Source organism: Puma concolor, chromosome A3 (genome assembly GCF_028749965.1).
Source record: "Puma concolor isolate L17-30 chromosome A3, mPumCon1.1.hap2, whole genome shotgun sequence".
NCBI classification, from domain to species: Eukaryota; Metazoa; Chordata; class Mammalia; order Carnivora; family Felidae; genus Puma; species Puma concolor.
The window spans coordinates 131,062,178-131,084,363 of NC_141669.1; the positions used below are offsets into that span (position 1 = coordinate 131,062,178).

At 49.8% G+C, this 22,186-nt stretch overlaps 1 protein-coding gene across 2 annotated transcripts; it reads right to left on the minus strand.

The window, feature by feature from the left end:
* Positions 1-200: 200 nt before the first annotated feature.
* On the minus strand, positions 201-21,089 carry SALL4 (spalt like transcription factor 4). Of its 2 annotated transcripts, none has more exons than XM_025932274.2 (4): positions 20,758-21,089; positions 6,794-9,142; positions 5,409-5,689; positions 201-2,310 (listed from the first exon to the last, which is right to left on the minus strand). In XM_025932274.2, exons 1-4 carry the CDS (start codon positions 20,885-20,887, stop codon positions 1,891-1,893), a joined length of 3,180 nt encoding a protein of 1,059 aa, XP_025788059.1. In that variant the 5' UTR covers positions 20,888-21,089; the 3' UTR covers positions 201-1,890. The 2 variants fall into 2 exon arrangements, with proteins under 2 accessions (XP_025788059.1, XP_086558627.1); XM_086702501.1 differs by lacking the exon at positions 20,758-21,089 and adding an exon at positions 15,688-15,794.
* Positions 21,090-22,186: the final 1,097 nt, after the last annotated feature.

The following is a 22,186-nucleotide window of genomic DNA, read 5'->3' on the forward strand; positions in this document are numbered from 1 at the left end:
GAACAGCCAGCAAGTCGTTCTTTGTGTGTGCTTGAGAAATGGGTCCAGTAGGGACATAAGCGGATGTATTTCGATTCTAAGACCTGGGGGGGGGGGGGGGGGGGGTCACGAGGGCAAGTGATTGTTCAAATGAGAACTCTCAGGTTTAGAGCAGAAACTAACCAGAGACATACGCACCCGGTGGGGGGGAAGACAAAAAAAAAAAACATCCGAAATTTATTCTCCAACAACACAGACAGCATCAGCAGGTGAAACTACAGGGGTTTCTCCATAGATCATACATTCACAAGGCATTGTTTGCTTGACAGTAAGAAAGCCTCTGGTGTTCTCTGTAACAATATCCACTTCACAGTGTAGACAGGTACTGGTTATTGTGTCCCACTTACAATTCCAGGAAGAAAGGCACAATGTGGCAAAAAAAAAAAAAAAAAAAAAAAAAAAAATTTTTTTTTTTTTTTGGATCCTAAAGTCAGGTGCAATAACACAAACTTTTGATAACAGTCTTGATCTACTTTTCCACATAGAAGGAGACTTCTCCACTCAGAAATTAAGGTCTTTCTTTCTCCTTCCTTGTTAAACCATTAGAGCAATGTGCCCTCATTCGCTTCATATTACATATACAAACAGGGGGAGGGGGCGTTTACAACAAAGAACCATAGAGATATCTTAAATGTCCAGTCACTCCCACCATACATCAACTCAGGTTGAAGACAGGGCGTCAGAACACTTCAGCGGTCATAAAATAGGAAAATAGAGACTATGGCTACAAAAATAAAAATAAATGAGGTAGATAAATTAAAGCTTTCACACCCATGACTTGCCTGTTCGTAGCCTTCATGCAATACTCAAAAACAATCTTCACAATCACTTGGCATTTAAGTTGCACCAAGGACATTTTTGTACAAATTAGTATGTGTACCTATAAGAAACATGCCCTTCCATGAGTTTCTTAAAGAATGGAAACCCCGTTCCACAGCGTAGGCACTGGCGAACCAAAATAAGTCACCTGAGGGTCCCTGCGAAGGCCACCTCTCCTGCTGGTTCAGGAAGGAGGCATTTGCAAAGCATAGTGAGTACATTGGCACTCTTGGGGTTCCAACTGAACTGTATTTAAATAAGCAGCAACACGCATTGACTCCCTAAGGACAAAAATCAGTCCATTCGAGGGCATTCTATTTAAGGTTCCAAGGTTGAAGGAATTTTGGAATTCGTTTGACAACCTTAGTTAAAAAGAAAAAAAAAAAAAGTACATTCAGGGGAAAAAACCAAAAAACAAAGGATGGGTGCAGGGTTGGGGGTCATACAAAACAGGTCCCTAAACAGATGCCAGATCTTGTCCGTGTACCCGCATACAGACAGTCACTGGGGAAGTATACAGCACCCCCCACAATTAGGCTAACAGTTGCCTTTTCCACTGTGGTTCAGTAAGTTCCAACTTGAAACAAGGGGATCGTCTTTGGAAATAGTTACTCTAGGTTGTACAAAGGTTTTATGTATACAGTTTGTCGCAAGTAACAAAGCTACTTTGCAAGACCCGCTTCCAAAATTAAAAAAAAAAAAAAAAAATTCTAGTCTGTTTTTGTTTTAGTATGCATTTTTTCTTTTTTAGTTTTTTTTTTGTTTTTCAATTTTTTCTTTTTTCGATTTTTCTTTTTTCAATTTTTTTTCAATTTTTTTTTTTTTTTTTTTTTTTTGCAAAGCAGCATAACATCTGATTGTAGGATTTGCCTGAGGTTGTGATCTCACACTGTAAACATCATTTGCACATCAGTAAGAAAACAAACAGGAGGGGATGGGTTCTTTTAAAAAGGAGGGGGGGGAAAAAAAGTATAGTCGGGGAGGTCATTCTGCCTCTGCATTTCTCCCTCAACCAGGGATCCCTCCCGGAGCTTAGCTGACTGCAATCTTGTTTTCTTCCAGGAAGTGAGGGAACTGGTGTTTGGGGACACCGTCAGCAGCACCCGGTTTTTCCACTTCGGCACCGAGGGCAGACTGGGAGCCGTCCAACTTGGAGATAGTGGTGTTGTTCACAATGGAGCTAGCCCCCAGGGAAACGGGGAGCGTGGGGATGCCGCCACTCTGGATCACGGAGATTTCGTTGGTCTTCATGGCCAGGCCTCCGTTGAGCATGGTGGTGTACTGGTTCCACACGACGGGGTCCACGCTCACCGCAGGGGCCAGGATTTCCTTGGGAAACATCTCAGGAACTCTCTTCCCATCAGTTCCTAACAGAGCCATGGTGTTCTCGATGGCCAGCTTCCTCCCTCGGCGTGCAGAACTGTTGTTGGCTCCGTGCGTCATGTAGTGGACCTGTGGGAACAGGAACAGAGAGGTTCCCACCAAAACGGGGACTCATCTTGGGGTGGGGGAGGGGAGGAAGCAGAGGATTGGGCAACAAGGGGCCCACATTCCTGCCTAGAGGCAAGTAAAGCCCAGCGAGGCAGGGCCACAGGCTCCAATTCTGTCCCCGTCCCACTGTTCCAGTGGGTTCCTACAGGAACCCTTACTATGTGTCAGGCTCAAATACTAGGATACTATGTATCCTCTCAAGTGCTAGATTTAAAACTTGTGAATTACAAACCTACACAGTTGTGCAGAAGGTAACACACTTACACACGTGGAGTACAAATAAAATGGGGGGAAATCTAGGAGACCAGTAGGTTCCGTCCATGCCAATATCCTGGTTCTTATCGGTTACATCATAGTTTTCGCGAAATTCTACCACTGGGGGAACTGGTCACAGCGTGTAAGGATCTGTGAATTCTCACTGCACGGGAGCCCACCGTTACCTGAATAAAAAATGTGAGTTAACAAATAACTCTGGAACAGAACAGATGCTGCCCTGATGATGGCACGGACAGACCAGATACACAGGACGTCAATGATCGTCATCACTACTCCAGAGTAGTGAAAAGTCTGGCTTTTGAGTTTCTAACTCCCTTTGAGCTTCAAAAAGAGTCGGAAGAGGGGTGCCTGGGCCGCTCAGTCAGTTAAGCGTCAACTCTTGATTTCGGCTCAGGTCATGATCTCACAGTTTGTGGGTTCAAGCCCTACATCAGGCTCTGCGCTGACAGCTTGGAGCCTGCCTGGGATTCTCTCTCTCTGCTCCTTCCCCACTGTCGCTCTCTCTCTCTCAAAATAAATAAACTTAAAAAAAAAAAAAAAGAGTGGGGAGAATGTGATGGGCACTAGGTTTCTCAGGTACTCCGTTTCAGCTTTCCTGACATCCTGAGAAGTTAGTAGTTAGCCGGCCAAGTGCGCTCAGAAGTGACCTGCTCTTAATCGCTACGAGCTGTTAAGATGTTCCAGGCATAATTTGAAACATTTAGGAATAGAATTCATTTCATCTTTAGGAGCACTCTGAAGTTGTCACTACCATTAGTGAGTCATGGGAAACTGGGAAACTGAGGCACAAGGAGCCATCTGCCCAAAGCCACTTGTGCAGAGAGAAACAACAACAAAACGAAAACAAAAACAAACACAGCAGCTCCAGACCTTCCCTGGGCTGATCCCGGGGCCTGTGAAGTCATTTAAGCTTTCTGTTTCTAGAAGTTGGTATCAGAGATGAAATTACTTCATGCTCCTTACCTAGTCGTTTTCACCAACTAAAAAATTAAAAGAATATAGCTTGGGGGCACCTGGCACCATCGACTTTGGCTCAGGTCATGATCTCACGGTCCGTGAGTTCGAGCCCCGCGTCGGGCTCTGTGTGGACAGTGCAGAACCACCCTTCCGACCCTCTTGCCTCCCCCCTCTCTCCGCCCCTCCACTGTTCGCACTCTCTCAAAAATAAACAAACTTAAAAAATAAATCAAAGAGGACAGCTTGCTTTTATAATAAGTACGTTTCATTTTTTAAATGATATACGGTCTCCTTGGTCAACTTTTAAGTTTCAACCTTTATTTGAACCACAAAGAATTCAATTAGTCTACTCATCGGAGACAGGTAGAGATCCAGAGGCCCGGTTCCCACAAACCACAGGCAGGGCAAAAGGGAAAACCCCAGGTCCCCAGTTCTCATCCCTTGTGCTTACACAGGCCACGTTCAGGCCTCATGTGGGGAAGGTCTCCTTCCCAGCTCCCCAGGTAAAATCTTAGGTGGACTGTCCCTATTGATATCAGGCTCTTCTCCAGAAGGACCCAGCTGCTCAGTTTCGAAAGCACAGCGGATAACCTGAGGCCTTTCTTCTTTTTAACTGCACTGGCACTGGATCCTATAAGTGTTTAACTCCTGCTATTTATTTCAACCTAGCAGGCTAGGAAAACAAAACATAGAGGGTGCTCATCAAGTCTGGATGTACACACAAACCCATAAATGATTTCTCCACACATTATACTATGTGACATTTATCACTGGTTTCCAGGCTAGATTTTACCTATCTACTCGATTATTGTTGAAAGAGGTCATGGTCTGCCCCAATATTGGAGGGAAAACAACCCTAAAGTGTTAACTACTTTATACTAAGAGACAAGAGCACCTCTAATAGACCATGTGTCCTATTCCTAGACAGCATCCTTTGTAAAATGCATCACTATTCCTTGTGCCCCTAAGATTAGGAAAAAAAAAAAAAAAAAATTACCAATTTCAGGCACTGACCATAAGAAGCATCCCAATTTCAGACATGTTGTGATGTGAGAAAACATACTGTCTAATGAATTATTTCAAGAGCCAGCTGGGAGATAGGACTATACGGTATCCCATCTGGTCTTTTTTTTTTTTTTTTTTTAAATGGTTATTTATTTTTGAGAGAGAGACACAGAGCATGAGCGGGGGAGGGGCAGAGAGAGAGGGAGACACAGAATCAGAAGCAGGCTCCAAGCTCCAAGCTGTCGGCACAGAGCCTGACGCGGGGCTCGAACTCACGGACCACGAGATCACGATTAAGTTGGACGCTCAACCGACTGAGCCACCCGGGGGCCCCAAGAATAGGTATTCTCTAATCCGATGGCCTTCAAACTTTTCAAAGGGGCGAAATCTGCTTTTACAATTGAAAAGATACAGAGAACTTGAGAAAAGAACAAAGCCCCCTCCCCCACCCCCGAGTTGAACATTCTTATGATTTTGTCACAAGTTGCTAATCTCTGTCTTTTTTTCTTTTTAGTATTTTTTAAGGTTTATTCATTTTTGACGGAGCATGAGCAGGGGAGGGGCAGAGAGAGAGGGAGACACAGCATCCGAAGCAGGCTCCAGGCTTCAAGCTGTCCGCACAGAGCCCGACGCGGGGCTCGAACTCACGGACCATGAGATCACGACCCGAGTTGAAGTCGGACGCTTAACCGACTGAGCCACTGGGGCACCCCCATCCCATCTGGTCTTAATGTAAGAATTCATCACGAATGGGGGACACCAACAAGGCTGTGCTGGCCAACGCCTAGCCCCATCCCTGCGGAGAGCCCGAAGAAACTCACCTTCAGGTTGCCTTTGGTGGTAAAGGCACGCCCACATATGTTACACACGAAAGGCTTCTCCCCAGTGTGAGTCCTCTCGTGAATCTGGAGGGCGCTCGCCGAGGAGAAGTTCTTCCCGCACCGTGCACAGCCGTGCTGTTTGGCCTGCCGGCGTGGCTGGGCCACCAGCAAAGGAGTCATGCCTGGGGACACGGTCGCAGGTCCAACAAACGCGCCAGGGACTTCGACTTTCACATAGGCTGGCTGAGCGCGGATAAATGTCGATGGCAGGCTGCTACGACCTAGTATCCAGAGAAAAGAAACCCCAGACCTTTATCATCCCGTTCTCATTCCTTCTCAAACCAAAAAAGAGCTGTGATGACCACTGCCCATCGACAGCCTGGAAACGGCTTTCTGGAATCGTGTGCCTCAGAGGCGGCTTTTCCTCCTTAGCGTGTTGACCCACTCGGGGAGTGACAACTCAAACGCTTCCGAAAAGTCACCACTGGGGCAGAGAGGTATGGACAGGAAACACCTGAAATTCAAGCTCCTGCATCAGACGTTTTTATCTTTAAAACGGGCGCCTGGCTGGCTCAGTCGGTAGAGCACGCGACTCTTGGCCTCGGGGTCGGCAGTTCGAGCCCCACGTTGGGTGTAGAGAAACAACTACTTTTTAAAAAAAAAAATTTTTTTTTTAACGTTTATTTATTTTTGGGACAGAGAGAGACAGAGCACGAACGGGGGAGGGGCAGAGAGAGAGGGAGACACAGAATCGGAAGCAGGCTCCAGGCTCTGAGCCATCAGCCCAGAGCCCGACGCGGGGCTCGAACTCACGGACCGCGAGATCGTGACCTGAGCTGAAGTCGGACGCTTAAGCGACCGAGCCACCCAGGCGCCCCGAGAGACTACTACTTAAAGACAAGTATTAACGACACCAACAGGTACCCCACGATTTACGTGTGCGTTTATAATGGGTTAGATTCTTTCCCTCCCTGTCAACATTTGTTAACCTGCGGACCTTACATTAGGGAGCGGGACCTCAGAAGCAAGACCTAGGACTCATCTCGGTGGCCAAGAAGGCGTGCGCCCACTTTTGCACACATTCGCCCCCCGGAGCACTTCCCGAAGATGACCCAAGTGTCTCCCCGGGGCTCACACACACACAGAAGCAAAGACCAACAAGCCTGCTGTCCATCCCCCGTGCGCATTAACCACCGCAAAGAACACGACGTGAGTACTAGGACGGGGGGAGTTATTCTCTCCCTCTACCCAGAGAGGCTAACTGCCCTAAAGAGGGAGAGCTGCTTTGCAAAGATCACACTGTCCGTTTGTGACGTTCGACCCGGGTTCCTGTGGGATGACCTCGTGCCCAAAATGGACCTAAGCGAAATCCAAAGCTCCATCACCTTCCATCTCAGCGCGGCCGTTCTCGGCGCTGTCTGCTTTGCCACCGGCATCGGGAGATCTGGACTTGATGCTTTCTGCCTGGCTGTTGGCGGGGGACAGCGCCTGGAAGGACGTGGTCTCCAGGACGTCCGGACTTCGGCTCTGGTACTCCTGGTCTCCCATCACCGAGGAGGACGAGTCGTTGGTCAAGCCGTCACTCTCCACTGAACCGTTTTCTCTGCTGCTTTGCCGCTGCAGGACGAGAGGAGCGGGACCCGCCTTCCCGGGGGGGGCGTCTAGGGAAGCCGTCACGGCGAACCCCAGGGTGGGGGACGCGGCCTGCCCGCTGGGGAGGGGCAGCGGGACCTTCAAGGAGCTACCGCCGGGGGCCTCCGGGGGGCCGAGCTCGTCGACGTCGATGCTTTCGAGGAGATCGTCGTGACAGACGGCCCCCGCACCGCCATCTTCACTGACCATCACTGGCTCGGGGCCCGCGAAGTCACAGGGATTCTCGGGCAGCGGCGTGTTGGGAATCTGGCCGCCCATGTGCATCCGGATGTGCTGCTGCAGCAGGACCGCGTTGGTGAACTTCTTCTGACAGATGGGGCACGAGTGCTGCGTCTTTGCGGACGTGTTGGTCCGGTGGACCCCGAGGTGCGTCTTCAGGTTGCCCTTGGTGGAGAAGGCCCGACCGCAGATCTTACACTGGAACGGCCTCTCCCCGGTGTGGGTGCGGTAATGCATCTTGAGGGAGCTCTGGCAGCTCAGGACCCGGTGGCAGATGAGACACTCGTTGGGCTCGGTGGTGGCCTTGTCGATGTTCTCCACCAGCCGCTGCAGCTTCAGGGTCTCCGAGCCCGGCTCGGGCGTCCCGCTCCCCCGGAAGCCACCGACCCTGGGGGAACTGTGGTGTGGCCCCAGCCCGGAGAGCAGCAGGGGGCCATCCCCGCCCTCTGGAGAAGGCCCGGGCTGCAGGTCGCCGGGCGGGGGGCCGCCCGCGAGGTCCTTGGGGTTAGTCCCCGCAGAGAGACTCTGAGGTAGCCCTGCACTGGGGGTCCCTGACACGAGGACGGGCTTGCTGTCTAACGAGAGGCTCGATTCGTCTACGGGGACCGGTGCAGAGAGCGCATGGGGGATGCCATTGCCCGCCACCATTTTGTCGTGGAACTCGGCAAACAGCTGGGGGTTCGCCTTCACCTGGGGATGTCGATGAAAGTGCACCTTGAGGTTGCCCTTGGTGGTGAAGCGGTGGCCGCAGACAGAGCACACGAAGGGTCTCTCGCCGGTGTGGGAGCGCAGGTGGATCTGCAAGGAGCTATCGGTCCCAAAAACCTTGCTACAGTACTTACACTTGTGCTTGCAGAGGACGGCCTCGTCTTTGGGCTTGACCTCCACCGGGGACACGTTCGGGGGCTTCCCCTTCCCCTTCTTGGACGGGTCTAACGCCACGGTGGAGAAAGGGCTCGGGAAGAGCACAGAGCCGGGGGCCTGAGGTAGCAGGGCGCCGGGAAGGCGCGACACGACGTTGGGCAGGACCCTCGTCCCGTCCGGCTTCAGGGCGAAGGGCGCCAGCCCCTGGGACACGGAGCCGCTCGTGGCGGGGACGTGCGCGTGAGGTAGCTTGGCCTGTTTCAAGGCGTCCAGAGCCAGGCCCTGGCCTGCAGCTTTCTGGCTCAGCAAGGCCACGGCCGCAGACACCTGCTGGGACACGTGGCTGCCCAAGGTCTTGAGGGTGTCGGCCCCCGCCACGCCGGAGTGGAGGGCGTGGGAGGCCCACGTGTTCACCTGAACGCGGATCTGCTCCGTGAGCTGGATCTGCTGCAGCTGCTGCTGTTGGAGGCACAGGATCTGCTCGAGGACCCACGGGATGCTGCTGGCGCCGGGCACGGGGGCCGGCGGCGCCTCGACGCTCCTCTGATTCACGGCCACCCTGGTGCCCCGCAGGGCCTGGAGGGTGACGTTGGTGCTGGCCACCTTGCCTTTGGGCAGACAGCTCACGTCCTGGGACGCGGGCGGCGGGGCCGTCTCAGTCTTCAAAAACACGACGGACTCGGCCCCCAGCTTCTCCTTCGTGTCCCCCGGGCCGCCGCCATCCTCCCTGGGACCGTCCTTACTGCTTGGACTGTGCGGCTGGTGGCCCAGCACCGCCCCGGAGAAGTCTTCTGAAGGCACCGGCCCCTCGCCGTCGTGCATGATGAGGACGGGGGGATTTTTAGTGCAACTTTTCTTGTGTTCCAAGAACTCGGAGAGGCTGAAGAACTCCGCGCAGCATTTCTCGCAGACGTGAGTCTCCTCCCGACGAGGCCTCTTCCCTGACACCCCAGCCCTGCTGACGTCATTGCCACTCCCTGGGTGGTTCATTGGAGCACCTGGGACAAGAGAGAAAAAGCTAAGAATTCTGCCCGAGAAAGGAGGCGGGGCGACTTCTAGGCAAAAACCACAGCTCACAACACAGAGACCTCGGCAACCTGGGTCCCGTCCCCACAGGCAGGAGACTGTAAAAGGGAACTTATGCAGGGGGTTGAATTGTGATACCCCCCCCCCAAAAAAAATACGTCCCAGTCATTATACCCAATACCTGTGCACAAGACCTGATTTGGAATAGGGTCTTTGCAAATGTAATTGGGGTGAGTCCCTAACCCAATGCCCGGGTGTCCTTAAAGAGATAGGGGAAAGAGACGAAACAGAATTAAAAGCCACGTGAAAGACTTATGTGGCCCTAAGCCAGGATTGTGGGAAGCCATCAGAAGGTAGAAAGGAGGCCTGGAATGGCTTCTTCCTCAGCGTCTCCAGAAGGGACAGACCCCACTGATATCTCAATGTCGGATGTCTAGCCTCCAGGAAGGTAGGACTAAATTTCTGTGTTTTGTTTTTGGGTTTTTTTTTTTTTTTTTTAATTTTCTTTTAATGTTTACTTATTTTTGAGAGAGACAGAGCCCGAGATGGGCAGGGCAGAGAGAGAGGGAGACACAGAATCCGAAGCAGGCTCCAGGCTCCGAGCTGTCAGCACAGAGCCCGACATAGGGCTCGAACTCACCAGGTGAAGTCGGACGCTTAACTGCCCAAGCCGCCCAGGGGCCCCTAAATTTCTTTTGCTTTAAGCCATCCAATTTGTAGCAATTTGTTATGGCAACCGTAGGAAACTCACACAATTTATTATTAAAGTAATCCCCTTAGAGCTCTGCACCCTACTCGGGGTCTGCCTGTAAAGGCAAGTGAATTTCATGCAGTCAACACAAATGACATTGGAGACCTGCTCAAATCACAGGTGCTCATCCCCATCCTGGGGCCACCGAAAGCGAAACTGCAGTAAATCACTCATTCAGTGTGACCAGTGCACCTCCCCACTTCCAAGATGCCAACAACGACCGCAGTGCCTAATTCACCGAAAATATGGAGACGGCACACTGTCTAAACAGTACATTTAGACGAGGAAGGCCAAGCAGATATTCCCAGAAATGCTTTCATGTTCAAGGAAGGCATGACGATAGATACAGACTTCAACGACCTCACAGATAATGAGAGAAGCCCCAGAATGAGAAGAGGGGAGGGGAACGAAGGGTTTCACGCCTCTCCCTGAACCTGCAACTTCTACTACTGTTATATACCTGGAATTACACGCATAGGATCAATTCTGGACAGTTACATTCCTAAAAAGGATTGGCCTGTGGATTTCCTTGTGTGTGTGTGTGTGTGTGTGTGTGTGTGTGTGTGTGTGTGCGTGCATATTTGTTTTGTAATTAGGCACTATTCCCTTCGGTGTTAATGATAGCCTGCACGTTCAAATGCCCATCTTGGGGGCGCCTGGGTGGCTTAGTCAGTTAAGCATCCCACTCCTGCTCAGGTTGTAATCTCACGGTTCATGAGTTCGAGCCCCATGTTGAGCTCTGTGCTGACAGCTCGGAGCCTGGAGCCTGCTTCGGATTCTGTCTCCCTCGCTCTCTGCCCTTCCCCCGCTCATGCTGTCTGTATCTTTCAAAAATAAATAAAAATATTTAAAAAATAAATAAAGCGCCCATCTTGGGACTGCTTTATCTGGATGCCTGGGTCCTGAGAGTAAACTACTTGCTCTCACTTCTCGGCTATCCTAGTCTATGTATACCTCCCCCCCCCCCAACTAATTAGTCACAGAGGCAGTATACCTCGGAGCCAGCCAACTCTAGGCATACAGATCTAAATCACACAAATAATTGCACAAATATACAAAGATCCATACAAGTAGGGATTTTTTTAAAAGCAACGTTTACGGCAGCAAAAGTAAATTTTGATTCACTCATAGACCAAAAACTGCATTAACTTCTGCATGCTCTGACATGGAGACAGAAGTTACGTGAAAGAAACAGGCTGCAGAACGGTATGTAAAACGTGACCATTTTTGTTGAAAACCTGTTTCAAATGTACCGATGTGTGGAGGAAAGGCCAAGAAAGACACACATTACTTTAAAATTTTTTAATGTTTATTTATTTTTGACAGTGAGAGAGACAGAGCATGAGCAGGGGAGGGGCAGAGACAGAGGGAGACACAGAAGCCGAAGCAGGCTCCAGGCTCTGAGCTGTCAGCACAGAGCCCGACGCAGGGCTCGAACTCACGGACTGTGAGATCATGACCTGAGCCGAAGTCGGACGCTCAACCAACTGAGCCACCCAGGAGCCCCAATACACATTACTTTCAAATAAATTGTTGCTTCTTTTTTTAATTAAAAAAAATTTTTTTTAATGTTTATTTATTGTTGACAGAGAGAGAGAGAGTGCATGAGCAGGGGAGGACAGAGAGAAAGGGAATCAGAATTTGAAGCAGGTTCCAGAGCCCGACTCAGTTTGAGCCCGGCTCAAACTCACGATCATGACCTGAGCTAATGGCAAACAGCTTAACCTACTGAGCCACCCAGGTGCCCCGTTCAATTCCTGTTGCTTAAAGCAAACTAATTTATTTTGCTTCTCAACTCCTTGGATGAGATTACACTCCCTAAAACCATGGGGTTTTGACAGGAGGCCCACAGTATGAAACAGGAGTTCATCTTGAAAAAGTTTATTTCTCTTTTAAAATTTATGTAAGGTAGCCTAATCTTTATGAATTTTAGACCCAGTAATAGGAAGTTTTGCAAGGTGTGTATGGGTGGGGGGGGGGGGAGGGGCAGGGAGAAAGAGCCAACCACCATAAACAGGTCTGGCCAGGGAAGGGAAATCAGGTTAGGGCTGATCCAGCAGCATTCGCCTGTAAACTGGTGTGATATGGTAGCCTTCCCCCTCAGAATTTGCCTGAAACATGCATAATCATGACACCCTCGTAAGGTAGATGTGTCTGGGTTAAGTGAAGCGATTACTTTCACCAATGAGTCAAGTACCCACTAATGTGCCTGGGGCACCACCCTGGATGGGATGTGGGGAAAGTGCAGACTTGGCAGGTGTTCAGGGAACATTAGTTTCTCCATATTTATCTCTAATGGCTCAAATGGTTAGCAGGGCAACTAGGTGTGTGGGAGAACAAGACGTAGAAAAATGGTCACCTAAAGCCTAAGTCACTAACAGTTCCCAGTCCCTACTGTGTGCAAGGTGGGGGAGAGCTCGCGAACGAGGCTTATGTCCTGCACTACAGTTCGGACTAGGGACCTCTAGGTGCCCCATATGTGTATCACACAAGCCTATTAAATACTGGCCCCATTTACAGATGAAAATAGTCATAAATAGCTTCTGAGCGGGGCGCCTGGGTGGCGCAGTCGGTTAAGCGTCCGACTTCAGCCGGGTCACGATCTCGCGGTCCGTGAGTTCGAGCCCCGCGTCGGGCTCCGGGCTGGTGGCTCGGAGCCTGGAGCCTGTTTCCAATTCTGTGTCTCCCTCTCTCTCTGCCCCTCCCCGTTCATGCTCTGTCTCTCTCTGTCCCAAAAATAAATAAAAACATTGAAAAAAAAATTTAAAAAAAAAATAGCTTCTGAGCACTTACTGTGTGCCAGGCAGAATTCTTTTTTTATTTTTTAAAACTTTTAAAAAACGTTTTAATTTATTTTTGAGACAGAGCACGAGCAGGGGAGGGGCAGAGAGACAGGGAGAGCAAATCCCAAGCAGGCTCCGGGCTGTCAACGCAAAGACCGACTTAGGGCTCCCCGAGCCACCCTGGTGCCCCATCTAGGTGTGATTCTAAACAATGTATACATTATTAACAACTCTATGAGGTAGGGGCTAGTCTATGTAACAGAGGGGGAAACTGAGGCACAGGAGACCTTGATTTGCCCAAAGTAATACATTTGATAAACTCCAGGGCCAATATTAAAACCCAGGCATGCAGCGTCCAGATCCTCCCTCGTTCCTACCCTTCCTACCATAATATGTTTCTTCTGTTGAGACTGCAACTCTATTTCCTCTCAAAGACCCCCTAGGGAGGACAGAAAAGCCTGAGGGTCAGACTAGGACACCTGCTGCCATCTTTCTACCCCCCCACCTCCCCCCGAAGCCACTTTAAAAGTTAGGACACAATGTATAGGGCGGCTGGATCAGTCTATTAAGTGTCTTGACTTCCTCTCAGGTCATGATCTCACAGTTCGTGGGTTCGAGCCCTGCGTCTGGCTCTGTGCTGACAACTGGGAGCCAGAAGCCCGCTTAGGATTCTTTGTCTCCTTCTGTCTGTCTGTCTGTCTCTCTCTCCCCCTGCCCCTCCCCTGCTCACGCTCTGTCTCACTCTCAAAAATACACATTAAAAAAATTAAAATAAATCAATAAATAAAAATAAATTAAGTTAGGACACAACATACTCCTGCTATGTTCAGGTGGAGCCCAACAGGTACCTCCTTCCTTACAGCCCTAATACTGGTTCTCCATCAGTCACAGCCCAAGAATCAAGTTAAAAATATTTGGAAACACGCGCGCGCGCACACACACGCGCGCGCACACACACACACACACGTGCGCGCATGCGTGCGTCAATTCCCAGAATATAGTATCTCCACACTTTCCTAAGACTTGAAATGAGGTGTTTGTGAGGATGTTAAGCGGCACTCTTAAAAGCAATCCTGGCAATTATGTGTCAAGAACTTGAAAAAGAACTTTTTAAAAAGTTTCTCTTGGCAGGAAATACGCGTGGTAGGTGCTCCTCCAGAACTCTGGGCTACAACATGTTAGCATGAATCTTTGTGAGGAACTTACTCTGTATAACACAAGGATACATTTCTCATATTAACAAACAGCAAAAACAAAAACGGACGCACCCTGGTCAGGCAGTAAGGTTCTGGTTAAATAAACCAGGCTACAGAAAGAAAAAGGCACGGGGCACTTGGTCCCTACAAAAATAAAAGCAGATCTATGTTATATGTGCTGCTTCAGGACAAATGCCTGAGATTGATTTCAAGGGGAGGAAAAACAGGCAGAGGATGGGATGTGCATCTATGTGTGGTCTCATCTGGGTTTGTGGGTAGAGATATAAATTTGTACCTGGAAGTTTTCTGAAAAGAAACTGAGGCTGCTTTCTAGGTCTTAAGAGTATGGGCCTGAAGATTGAGGGTAGAAGAGAAAAATTTTCAATATATGCTTTTATACTATGGTTTCTTTTCAATTAGCATGTTCCTGGGGTGCCTGGGTGGCTCAGTTGGTTGAGCGTCTGACTTCAGCTCAGGTCATGATCTCGCGGTTTGTGGGTTCAAGCCCTGTGTTGGGCTCCGTGCTGACAGCTCAGAACCTGGAACCTGCTTCGGATTCTGTGTCTCCCTCTCTCTCTGCCCCTTCCCCGCTCATGCTCTGTCTGTCTGTCTCTCTCTCGGTCAAAAATAAATAAACATTAAAAAAAAATTTTTAAGATAGGGGGCGCCTGGGTGGCTCAGTCAGTTAAGTGTCCGACTTTGGCTCAGGTCACGATCTCCCGGTTCGGGAGTTTGAGCCCTGAGTCCGGCTCTGTGCTGACAGCTCAGAGCCTGGAGCCTGCTTTGGATTCTGGGTCTCCCTCTCTCTCTGCCCCTCCCCACCTCACACTGTCTCTCTCTCAAAAATGAATAAACATTAAAAAAAATTTTTTTTTAATTAGCACGTCCTACCCTTGGACTCAAACAATTCCAACTCCTGGAAATTCCCAATAAAGCCCACACGAGAACGCCCATTCCACTTTGCAAAAGAAAACGACCACCACCTTCCACAAACAACAAAATACGTGCATCTTAACTCCATCTTTGCAGCCACATAAACAAGCATCTTTGTGCCCAGTTCGCAGATGTGGAAACTGAGGCACGAGCAGACATGATTAGGTGGCCCAGGGTAACAGACTAACCAGAAGAAGACGACCAGGGATTGGATTCTTAAATACTATTTACAAGGGCACTAAACTTAGTGGTGTCATTTATTTCTCAAACCTTCATTCCATCCTTCTCTGGAGGCTTCTAAAGCTTCTTTCCTAATCATGGCTCCCCCCGCCCATTAAATTTTAATGCCACAAATATATTGTATGTGTTTATGCACCATGGGCCTTCCGAAGGCCACAAACCACTGTAATCACATTTTCTGCCCTCCCCCCCAAGAAATGTTCACCCCCCCCCCTTGGGGAAAATATTCCCTCACTGAAAACAGGTAAACAGGTTGTAAACCAGCATTCTTAAACTGGAGTCCATGAGGGGCGCCTGGGTGGCTCAGGCGGTGAAGTGTCCAACTTCAGCTCAGGTCATGATCTGGCGGTTTGTGAGTTCGAGCCCCACATCTGGCTCTGTGCTGACAGCTCAGAGCCTGGAGCCTGCTTCGGATTCCGTATCTCCTTCTATCTCTGTCTCTCCCCCACTTGCGCTCTGTCTCTCTCAGTCTCTCAAAAATAAATAAATGTAAAAAAAAAAAAAAATTAACTGGAGTCCATGAAATTAGGTAAGGGAAAAAAATGAGATCTTTATTTTCACTAATCCGAACTAAAATTTAACATCTCTTTCCATTATAAATGTAGAGAACATACCACAGTGGTATTTGCAGAACCTGTAACTTCATCATCAACAGAAAACAGGTATTTTCCTATGATATTAATGCTGTTGCAGGACTGAAAATTCTGGTAGTTACCTGACCAGCTGTGCTAATCTTACTTAATGTGTTCATAAAGAAGCACATGTTATGACATCACAAATGTTCTTGAGAACTCTATTTCCAGGTAGTTTCCTTGGTATTTCTAGGCCCTTTATTTTTTGCACTGAAATACATTCTGTTGAGAAGGGGTCTATGGCACAAAAAAGGTTAAGCACCCCCCCCCCCCCCAGGAGCTAACTGTTTCCAAGAGTGATTTACAGCCTGAATACCAGCTTGCCTTCACTGTATACACAGGCTGGCCTCCTCTGTAGCGTCCATGCATTACCAGCAACATCCCACTTGGGTCTTAAAACAGCAGCTCTGAATGCATGTGCAGTAAAAAGTGATTCCACATCCAGACCACCACCGGCAAATAACCGAATCCGTATTCGCCAGAGCGTTAAGAGGGCTCGGTTATGAACAACTGCTGGGTATGCGCGCGTTAACCCTTCCCAAAAGGAAAAAAGCAAAGTTCAGAGAGATTACCCAGCAACTAGTTCTTCCATCCCCCCCCACCCCCACTCCGAATTTTAGGAATGTTATCTCTCAGCATCTAGTTATCCAATAAGTTGGAAGAATGCAGTAAACCCAGCAGGGGTCCTAGATTCAATCACTGCCAAATGGATAGAAAATACTCTTACTATTGTATAGAAGAAAAGCTCATCTACTAGAAGCCAATCACATTCTGCAGACTTGAAAATGCTTCAAAAATAAAACCTCCATAATCTTGAGCAAAGCATTAGGACTCAAGCTTATCTTTTTCCCCCATTCCTATATTAAAAGAACCACAATGAGTAGATTATCTGAAGTATACACTATCTTCCACCCTCCCCCACCCACAGGATAATTGCTTACCAAAAAACAAAAGGAAATGGAGACGTTCTTTGAACCAGTTGAAAGTGCCCGTTTACCAGTTTAGTTTTACATCTCAATTCAGCAATCGGAGAGAAACGCTTCAGTAACACGGCTTTTAAGTCAAATCATAGTTGGCAAGTTAGAGCTATAATTAAGTTCTACTTGATTAAGAGCTAAAAACTTGTTCCAAACAGTCTTGGATCAAAATTCAGGGGCTCTGCTGAAAGGGAAAAAAACAGTCAAAGAACCAAAGAAGGCTGTAATCGCTGGTAAAGCGTCTGAGTTTGGCTATTTACATGAAGAGATATGTCCCCCTTTTCCCTCAACTGGAGCTCATCTTTTAGGCAAACTTGTAAACTCCATGCAGGCAGGGGCTTTTATTGTCCCCTTCCACAGAGCCCCTCCAGAACAAAGACTGACCTAGACGTGAAATTCATTTGGGAGGGAAAAAAAAAAAAAAAAAAAAAAAGGATGGTGGCGACTGGAGATGCGCAGCTTGTCTGGAATCAGAGTCTTTTAAAAATGGTTCGGATGCTTTCTCTCAAGAATCACAAGTACAACAGGTTAAGGGCTGATGAAAAGAACTTTCTGAACTCTTCCCATCATTTTTCCAGGGCAAGAGGGCCCAGAGCGTGAGATGCAAACGCTGCTTTATTTCGAACTCTCTTCCCAAGGATCCCTTAATGTAAAGTCCAAAAAGGCACATCTCAAACATTAAACACTCATCGTGGCTTCCTCATCAAAGGGACTGATAGAAAACCCCATCCCATAACCAGTCCGAGTCAGACCATGATAAAACAGTCCCTTGGATTCCCAGCATGGCTAAAACCCACCGTGAGCATGCCATTTCAACTGGGAGCTGCTGTTTACTCAAAACGAGTAAAAATGAGAATTACAGATAATGTACTTGAGGTCCCCAGCCTGGTAGGCGGCAGACTCTCAATTAGCTCGTACCCATCTTGACACGGTAAGTAAATACAATGGAAAACATGGTTATTGTGAACAAAACTAATTACTCATCACATTCCCAGCACACAGTTGGGTCTTTGTAGTTGAAATTATCTGAACAGGATTCTTTACCTCCACTGTAGAGAGGGAAGAAAAAAAATCCAAACGCTCAGAGAAACCGAGCAGGTCTCAAGGTTACACAGCTGAAAGCTATACCCGACAGGAATGCACATCTCTAAAACCTTACCAAAAACCTAACTTCGTTTACAAAGAGGTGAAGTGTTAAGCCCATCTTCTGTCTCCCAAGATGGCTCCCCAACTCTTCACCCATGAGGAAGCTAGCAGAGGCTTAAATGACCAAGTACCGACTGGTGCAATTTACTTTTAACGGAACAAAAGGGGCTGCGGGCAAGTTGGAGCCCCTTTATCGCAAACTCGGATCCAAGCACAGAAAGTCGGCCTGCAACACGCAAGCTACTATCAACGAGATTTCCCTCTCTCCCGCAATTCAAATAGGAACTCCCAAGTGCCCTCTCCTCCGAGTCATTACAGCCAGGGGTAGGCCCTTGTTTGAAAGTTGGGGATCTTAATCGTTGGTGGTTGTAATCCAGTTTAGCACAAAGGGCATTCGAAGTTCTTTTGAGAAAATGCTAATTTTCCCGTATGTAGCGCGGAGTCCCCTGCCCACCTGCAGATTTTTTAATCTAATTGATCGCCAAGCTCCATTTTCCTCCCTCTAGAACTGCGTTCTTTACAAGTGGATCTCCAATTGGTCTTGCAAAACAGGACCGGCCCAATCTGTTTTTAATTATACCTATCTATGTCTCTATTTATATGTCTACAGATCTGTCTATACAGATCTATACAGACACGTGTATCTGTATAGTTACCCATCCATAATACACAGATAGGTACATACATCCAGGCTGCTCAAATGCAAAATGAAGCCATTAAAAAGTACTGCTTGGGGACACTACCTCCCGTCCCACGCTGGCAACCGGAGCCTCTGCAAACACAATCTAGGATCTCGAGGAATTCTTTTCAAGAATTCCAAAGACTTGGCAAAGAAGGCCAGGTACGGCCAGGGATCGCGCTAGCCACCGGCTCAAGTCCCCGGGGGCGCCCGTCCTCTGGCCCAGCCCAGGGCTCTGCATCTCCACCCCCAACCCATCCCACCCATCAGGTGTGAGCCGGTACCTGCGAGGGGACCCGCCTCTCAGCAAAGCGTGCTGCTCCAAGCCGGGCCTCCAGGGGGCGCCCGCGCGCAACTCGGCGGTCCGCTCCAACCCAGCGATCAATAGCGAACCCACCCCCTCCCAAATCGGGGAGATAGCGCACAGCCAGGCCAGAGATCCTAAGCCCAGCTCGGGTTAACTGATTGCAAACTCCAACCAGGGTTCATTTGAGAAGCTACCCCGTAACAAGCTCCCCCCCAAAAGGTGCCAAACAACTCGAAAAGCACCACTTGCATGCGCCCACCAAAAACGAAGGGGGTAGGAGCAGAACCAGGGGAGGGGTCAGCGCCCGGAGCTCGCCCCTCCTCTTGGGAGGAAGCGGGCGGGCGGAGGGTTAACCCTTTTGTTCCAGGTGGGCCAGGCGACGAGCCTCTCCATGCTCCCCCCCCACCCACAGCACCCCCCCCACCCGAGGCACAAAGAAGAGTCCATCCTCCTGGGACCTCGGGTGCGCGCAGCCCTGACCACCAGACGCCCCGAAAACGCACAGCCTCCCCTGGTGAAGCCGATCTCTTTAATCTGCCCTGGAAAAATGTTATTTGCGGGAAAAAAAGGGGGTTTACATTCACCTATTACAAACTTGGGAAACGTTATTACATTCCCTTCCCGGAAAAAAAAAAAAAAGAAGGTGGCCAATTCCTTCCCATCGGAATTGTGGCTCAGAGCTTCTGGGCGTGCAGCGCTCACCCCCATCAGCGGCTGAGAAATTAGAAAGCAGGCGGGGAGCAGAAGGGAAGCGACCCACAAGGCCCAAGAGGAGGTTTACGACGCCCCCTCCCCCACGCGTACGCTAGAAACTTATCAGGCGACAATTTGGCGGGCCAGGACGGAGGGGCGATAGTGGGAAATCGACTCGCTCCTACAACCGCCTCGGTTAAGTGACTAGGAGAAGGGGAGTCTGCCCGGCCGCTCCCGGCGGGGCTGGGGTCCCGAACGCCTCCCGACCCCGGAGACGCTCGCCGCGGAAGCGTGGGGCGGGTCAGCCCCGGGAGCTCGCCCTGGCCGCGACCGCCCAGTCCTGGCCCGACCTCTCCCCTCTGGCCCCTGGGGCGCGCTTCTGGAAAGCCGGGCGCCCCAGAAAAGCCCTACAAAACGCCAGGCGGGTGCACCCCAGAGGGGCGGCCGCGCGCCCGCGACCCCGGCCCCTGGGGGCCTGCACCCCTCCGGCTCGCCGCGGTTATTTTTAGGAAGTCGGAAATCAAAGATGGCTGGAGGTCAGGCCCCGAAAGGTTAGGGCGAAGATCCGCAGGCGGCAAAGCCCAGGGAGAAAAAGCCAAAACCCTCAGTAAATTCTGAAAAGGGGCAATACGGGCCCTCCTCCCCCACCTCCTCGGGCCCTCCAGTCCCCTCCACGGAGCGGGTGGCTCGCACCCCAGCCCCGGGAGGTGGGGAGAGGTCGCGCCCCCTCCCCCCGCTGGGCCCGGGAGGGGCGCGTGCAACAGATCGCCCTCCCCCCGGGGTGTCTTCTAGGGATGTGCCCCCTCTCCAGCCTCCTAGAAAAGCCCCCAAGGGGTGAAGGAAAAGGTGGGGACCCTCGGGGTCTTTCTTTTAAAAGCGGCGCCCGAGAGGGAGGGAACCTAAGTTACAAGTGGGGGGGGGAGGTTACTACTAGCGAGGGGAGTGGAACCAATTAAGAGAGGGGCTAGGAATGAGAAGGGAACCTTTCAGGAATAAGAGGGACAAGAGGGGGTGGGGGGGGTCAATCTTACAAGAGGAGCCGGACCTGGGGGTGAAACTTACACGAGAGGGACGCGGTAAAAGTGTAAAATGAACAAGGGCGGGGGGGGGGGATGAGGGTGACTTCTCTAGGACCGAGCCCCCAGATCTTGGTTCCAGAATCTGCGCTAGAAGCCGCTGGCTCCCCGAAGCTCGCGCCTTGGAGGGTCCCACGAACGTCCGGGAAACTGCACGCCCCCAGCCCCACTCACCCGGCTCCCCCGTCGCCGGCGCGGCTGGGGCCGCATCTGCAAACTCCGCGGCCGACCGCTGCGGCAGCTGCTCGCCCTGGTCCTCCTCGGAGTTGATGTGCTGGGGTTTCGCCTGCTTGCGCCTCGACATGGTGCGAGCATCGGGCCGCCTGGAGAGCCGCGGTAATTTGCCCACTCCGCCACAAATTCCTGGAGTTAGGAAATTTACCCCCCTTCGGCCAGAACGCGCATGTCCCAGTAATTATTATTATCAATAATGCATTGCGATTTATCATGAGCCCTGACAGCTGATTGGCCTGGGTCCAAGACCTCAGAGATCATTTAAATAAGCCCTCATTGATCAGGGAGGGGCGAGGCATTCTGGGCTTTGTAGTCCGGCCCTACAGGCGACAAAGGCGTGTTCATCTGGGGAGGGCAACTAATTAGCATCCGGGCTCAGATTGGCTAGGTCGTGCACGAAATCGGAGGGGGACCCGTCCTCGCCCCCGCTCTCTGAGTCCTTGTTGAGAAGAATGAAAATAATTGTGTGCTTATTAAAAACTAGGAGCTTCCATAAAAGTTTTGGAACGAGCGTGTTTGGCAGTGGGCTCCAGAAATTACTTTTGTAAGGCTGATATCCGCGCAAGCCCAGGTCGGAAGGGCTTTTCGGTGGAATAGTTTGGCTCGATTTTTACATCTACCAAAAGAAGTCACAAACAAAAAAACTGAGATAGGACCCCTGTCTCCTTAGATCTTATTTTGGATTGAAATGTTTAAATTGAATTTCGAGATGCCTGAAGGATGATGGAAAGGGTGTTTTATTCAACCTTACCAGTCCGTCTCACCCCTTAAAGTGGCCTTGGACTTTCCAGAATTTCAGGCCATTTATTTCCTTTAAATACTAAATAATAGCACCCCCTCCCCCCCATTCATATTCACAAGGATTCGTTTGTTGTTGCAGTGCGACCTTGATTTTTGCTTTGGGGGTTTATTTTTACTCTAAAATGACTGGATACTAAATACAGACAAGGCAGATTCAAAGCGAGCATAGTCAGAGATAATATCAAAACAGCAAGCAATTGCATTTTTTCCCCCCCGCAAGCCATAAATGTCTGATAACATCATATTTTATTACGGAGACAATGTTCCTAACATCTCCCACGAAATAGCAATGAGTCCTGTCAGAGTAACTGGTTATGGGTAATCTTAACCATTGTTGAAATTTTTTGCATGGCTTCGTTATGGAAAAGGGATTTAGTTCAAAGCGATTGGATCATCCTGACCCGGGACACCTGGCACTTTCTAAAACTGCGTGTGCGTATTACATGCACATATATCGATACAGTAAATAGGTATTTAATTCCACCACCTTGTGCAATGTAAATGCTCAGTAAGCGTTGAGCCAAGATGAAATGTGCAGCCTTCTGAGTCTTGGATTGGTGTTTCCATA

Excerpts from the sequence above, each read along its gene's own strand:
- SALL4 (XM_025932274.2), bottom strand. The coding sequence starts at position 20,887 with ATGTCGAGGCGCAAGCAGGCGAAACCCCAGCACATCAACTCCGAGGAG. Across the intron at positions 9,143-20,757 it reads GCCGGCGACGGGGGAGCCGG|GTGCTCCAATGAACCACCCA; the intron begins GTGAGTGGGGCT and ends CTCTTGTCCCAG. Across the intron at positions 5,690-6,793 it reads CGGCCGCGCTGAGATGGAAG|GTCGTAGCAGCCTGCCATCG; the intron begins GTGATGGAGCTT and ends TCTGGATACTAG.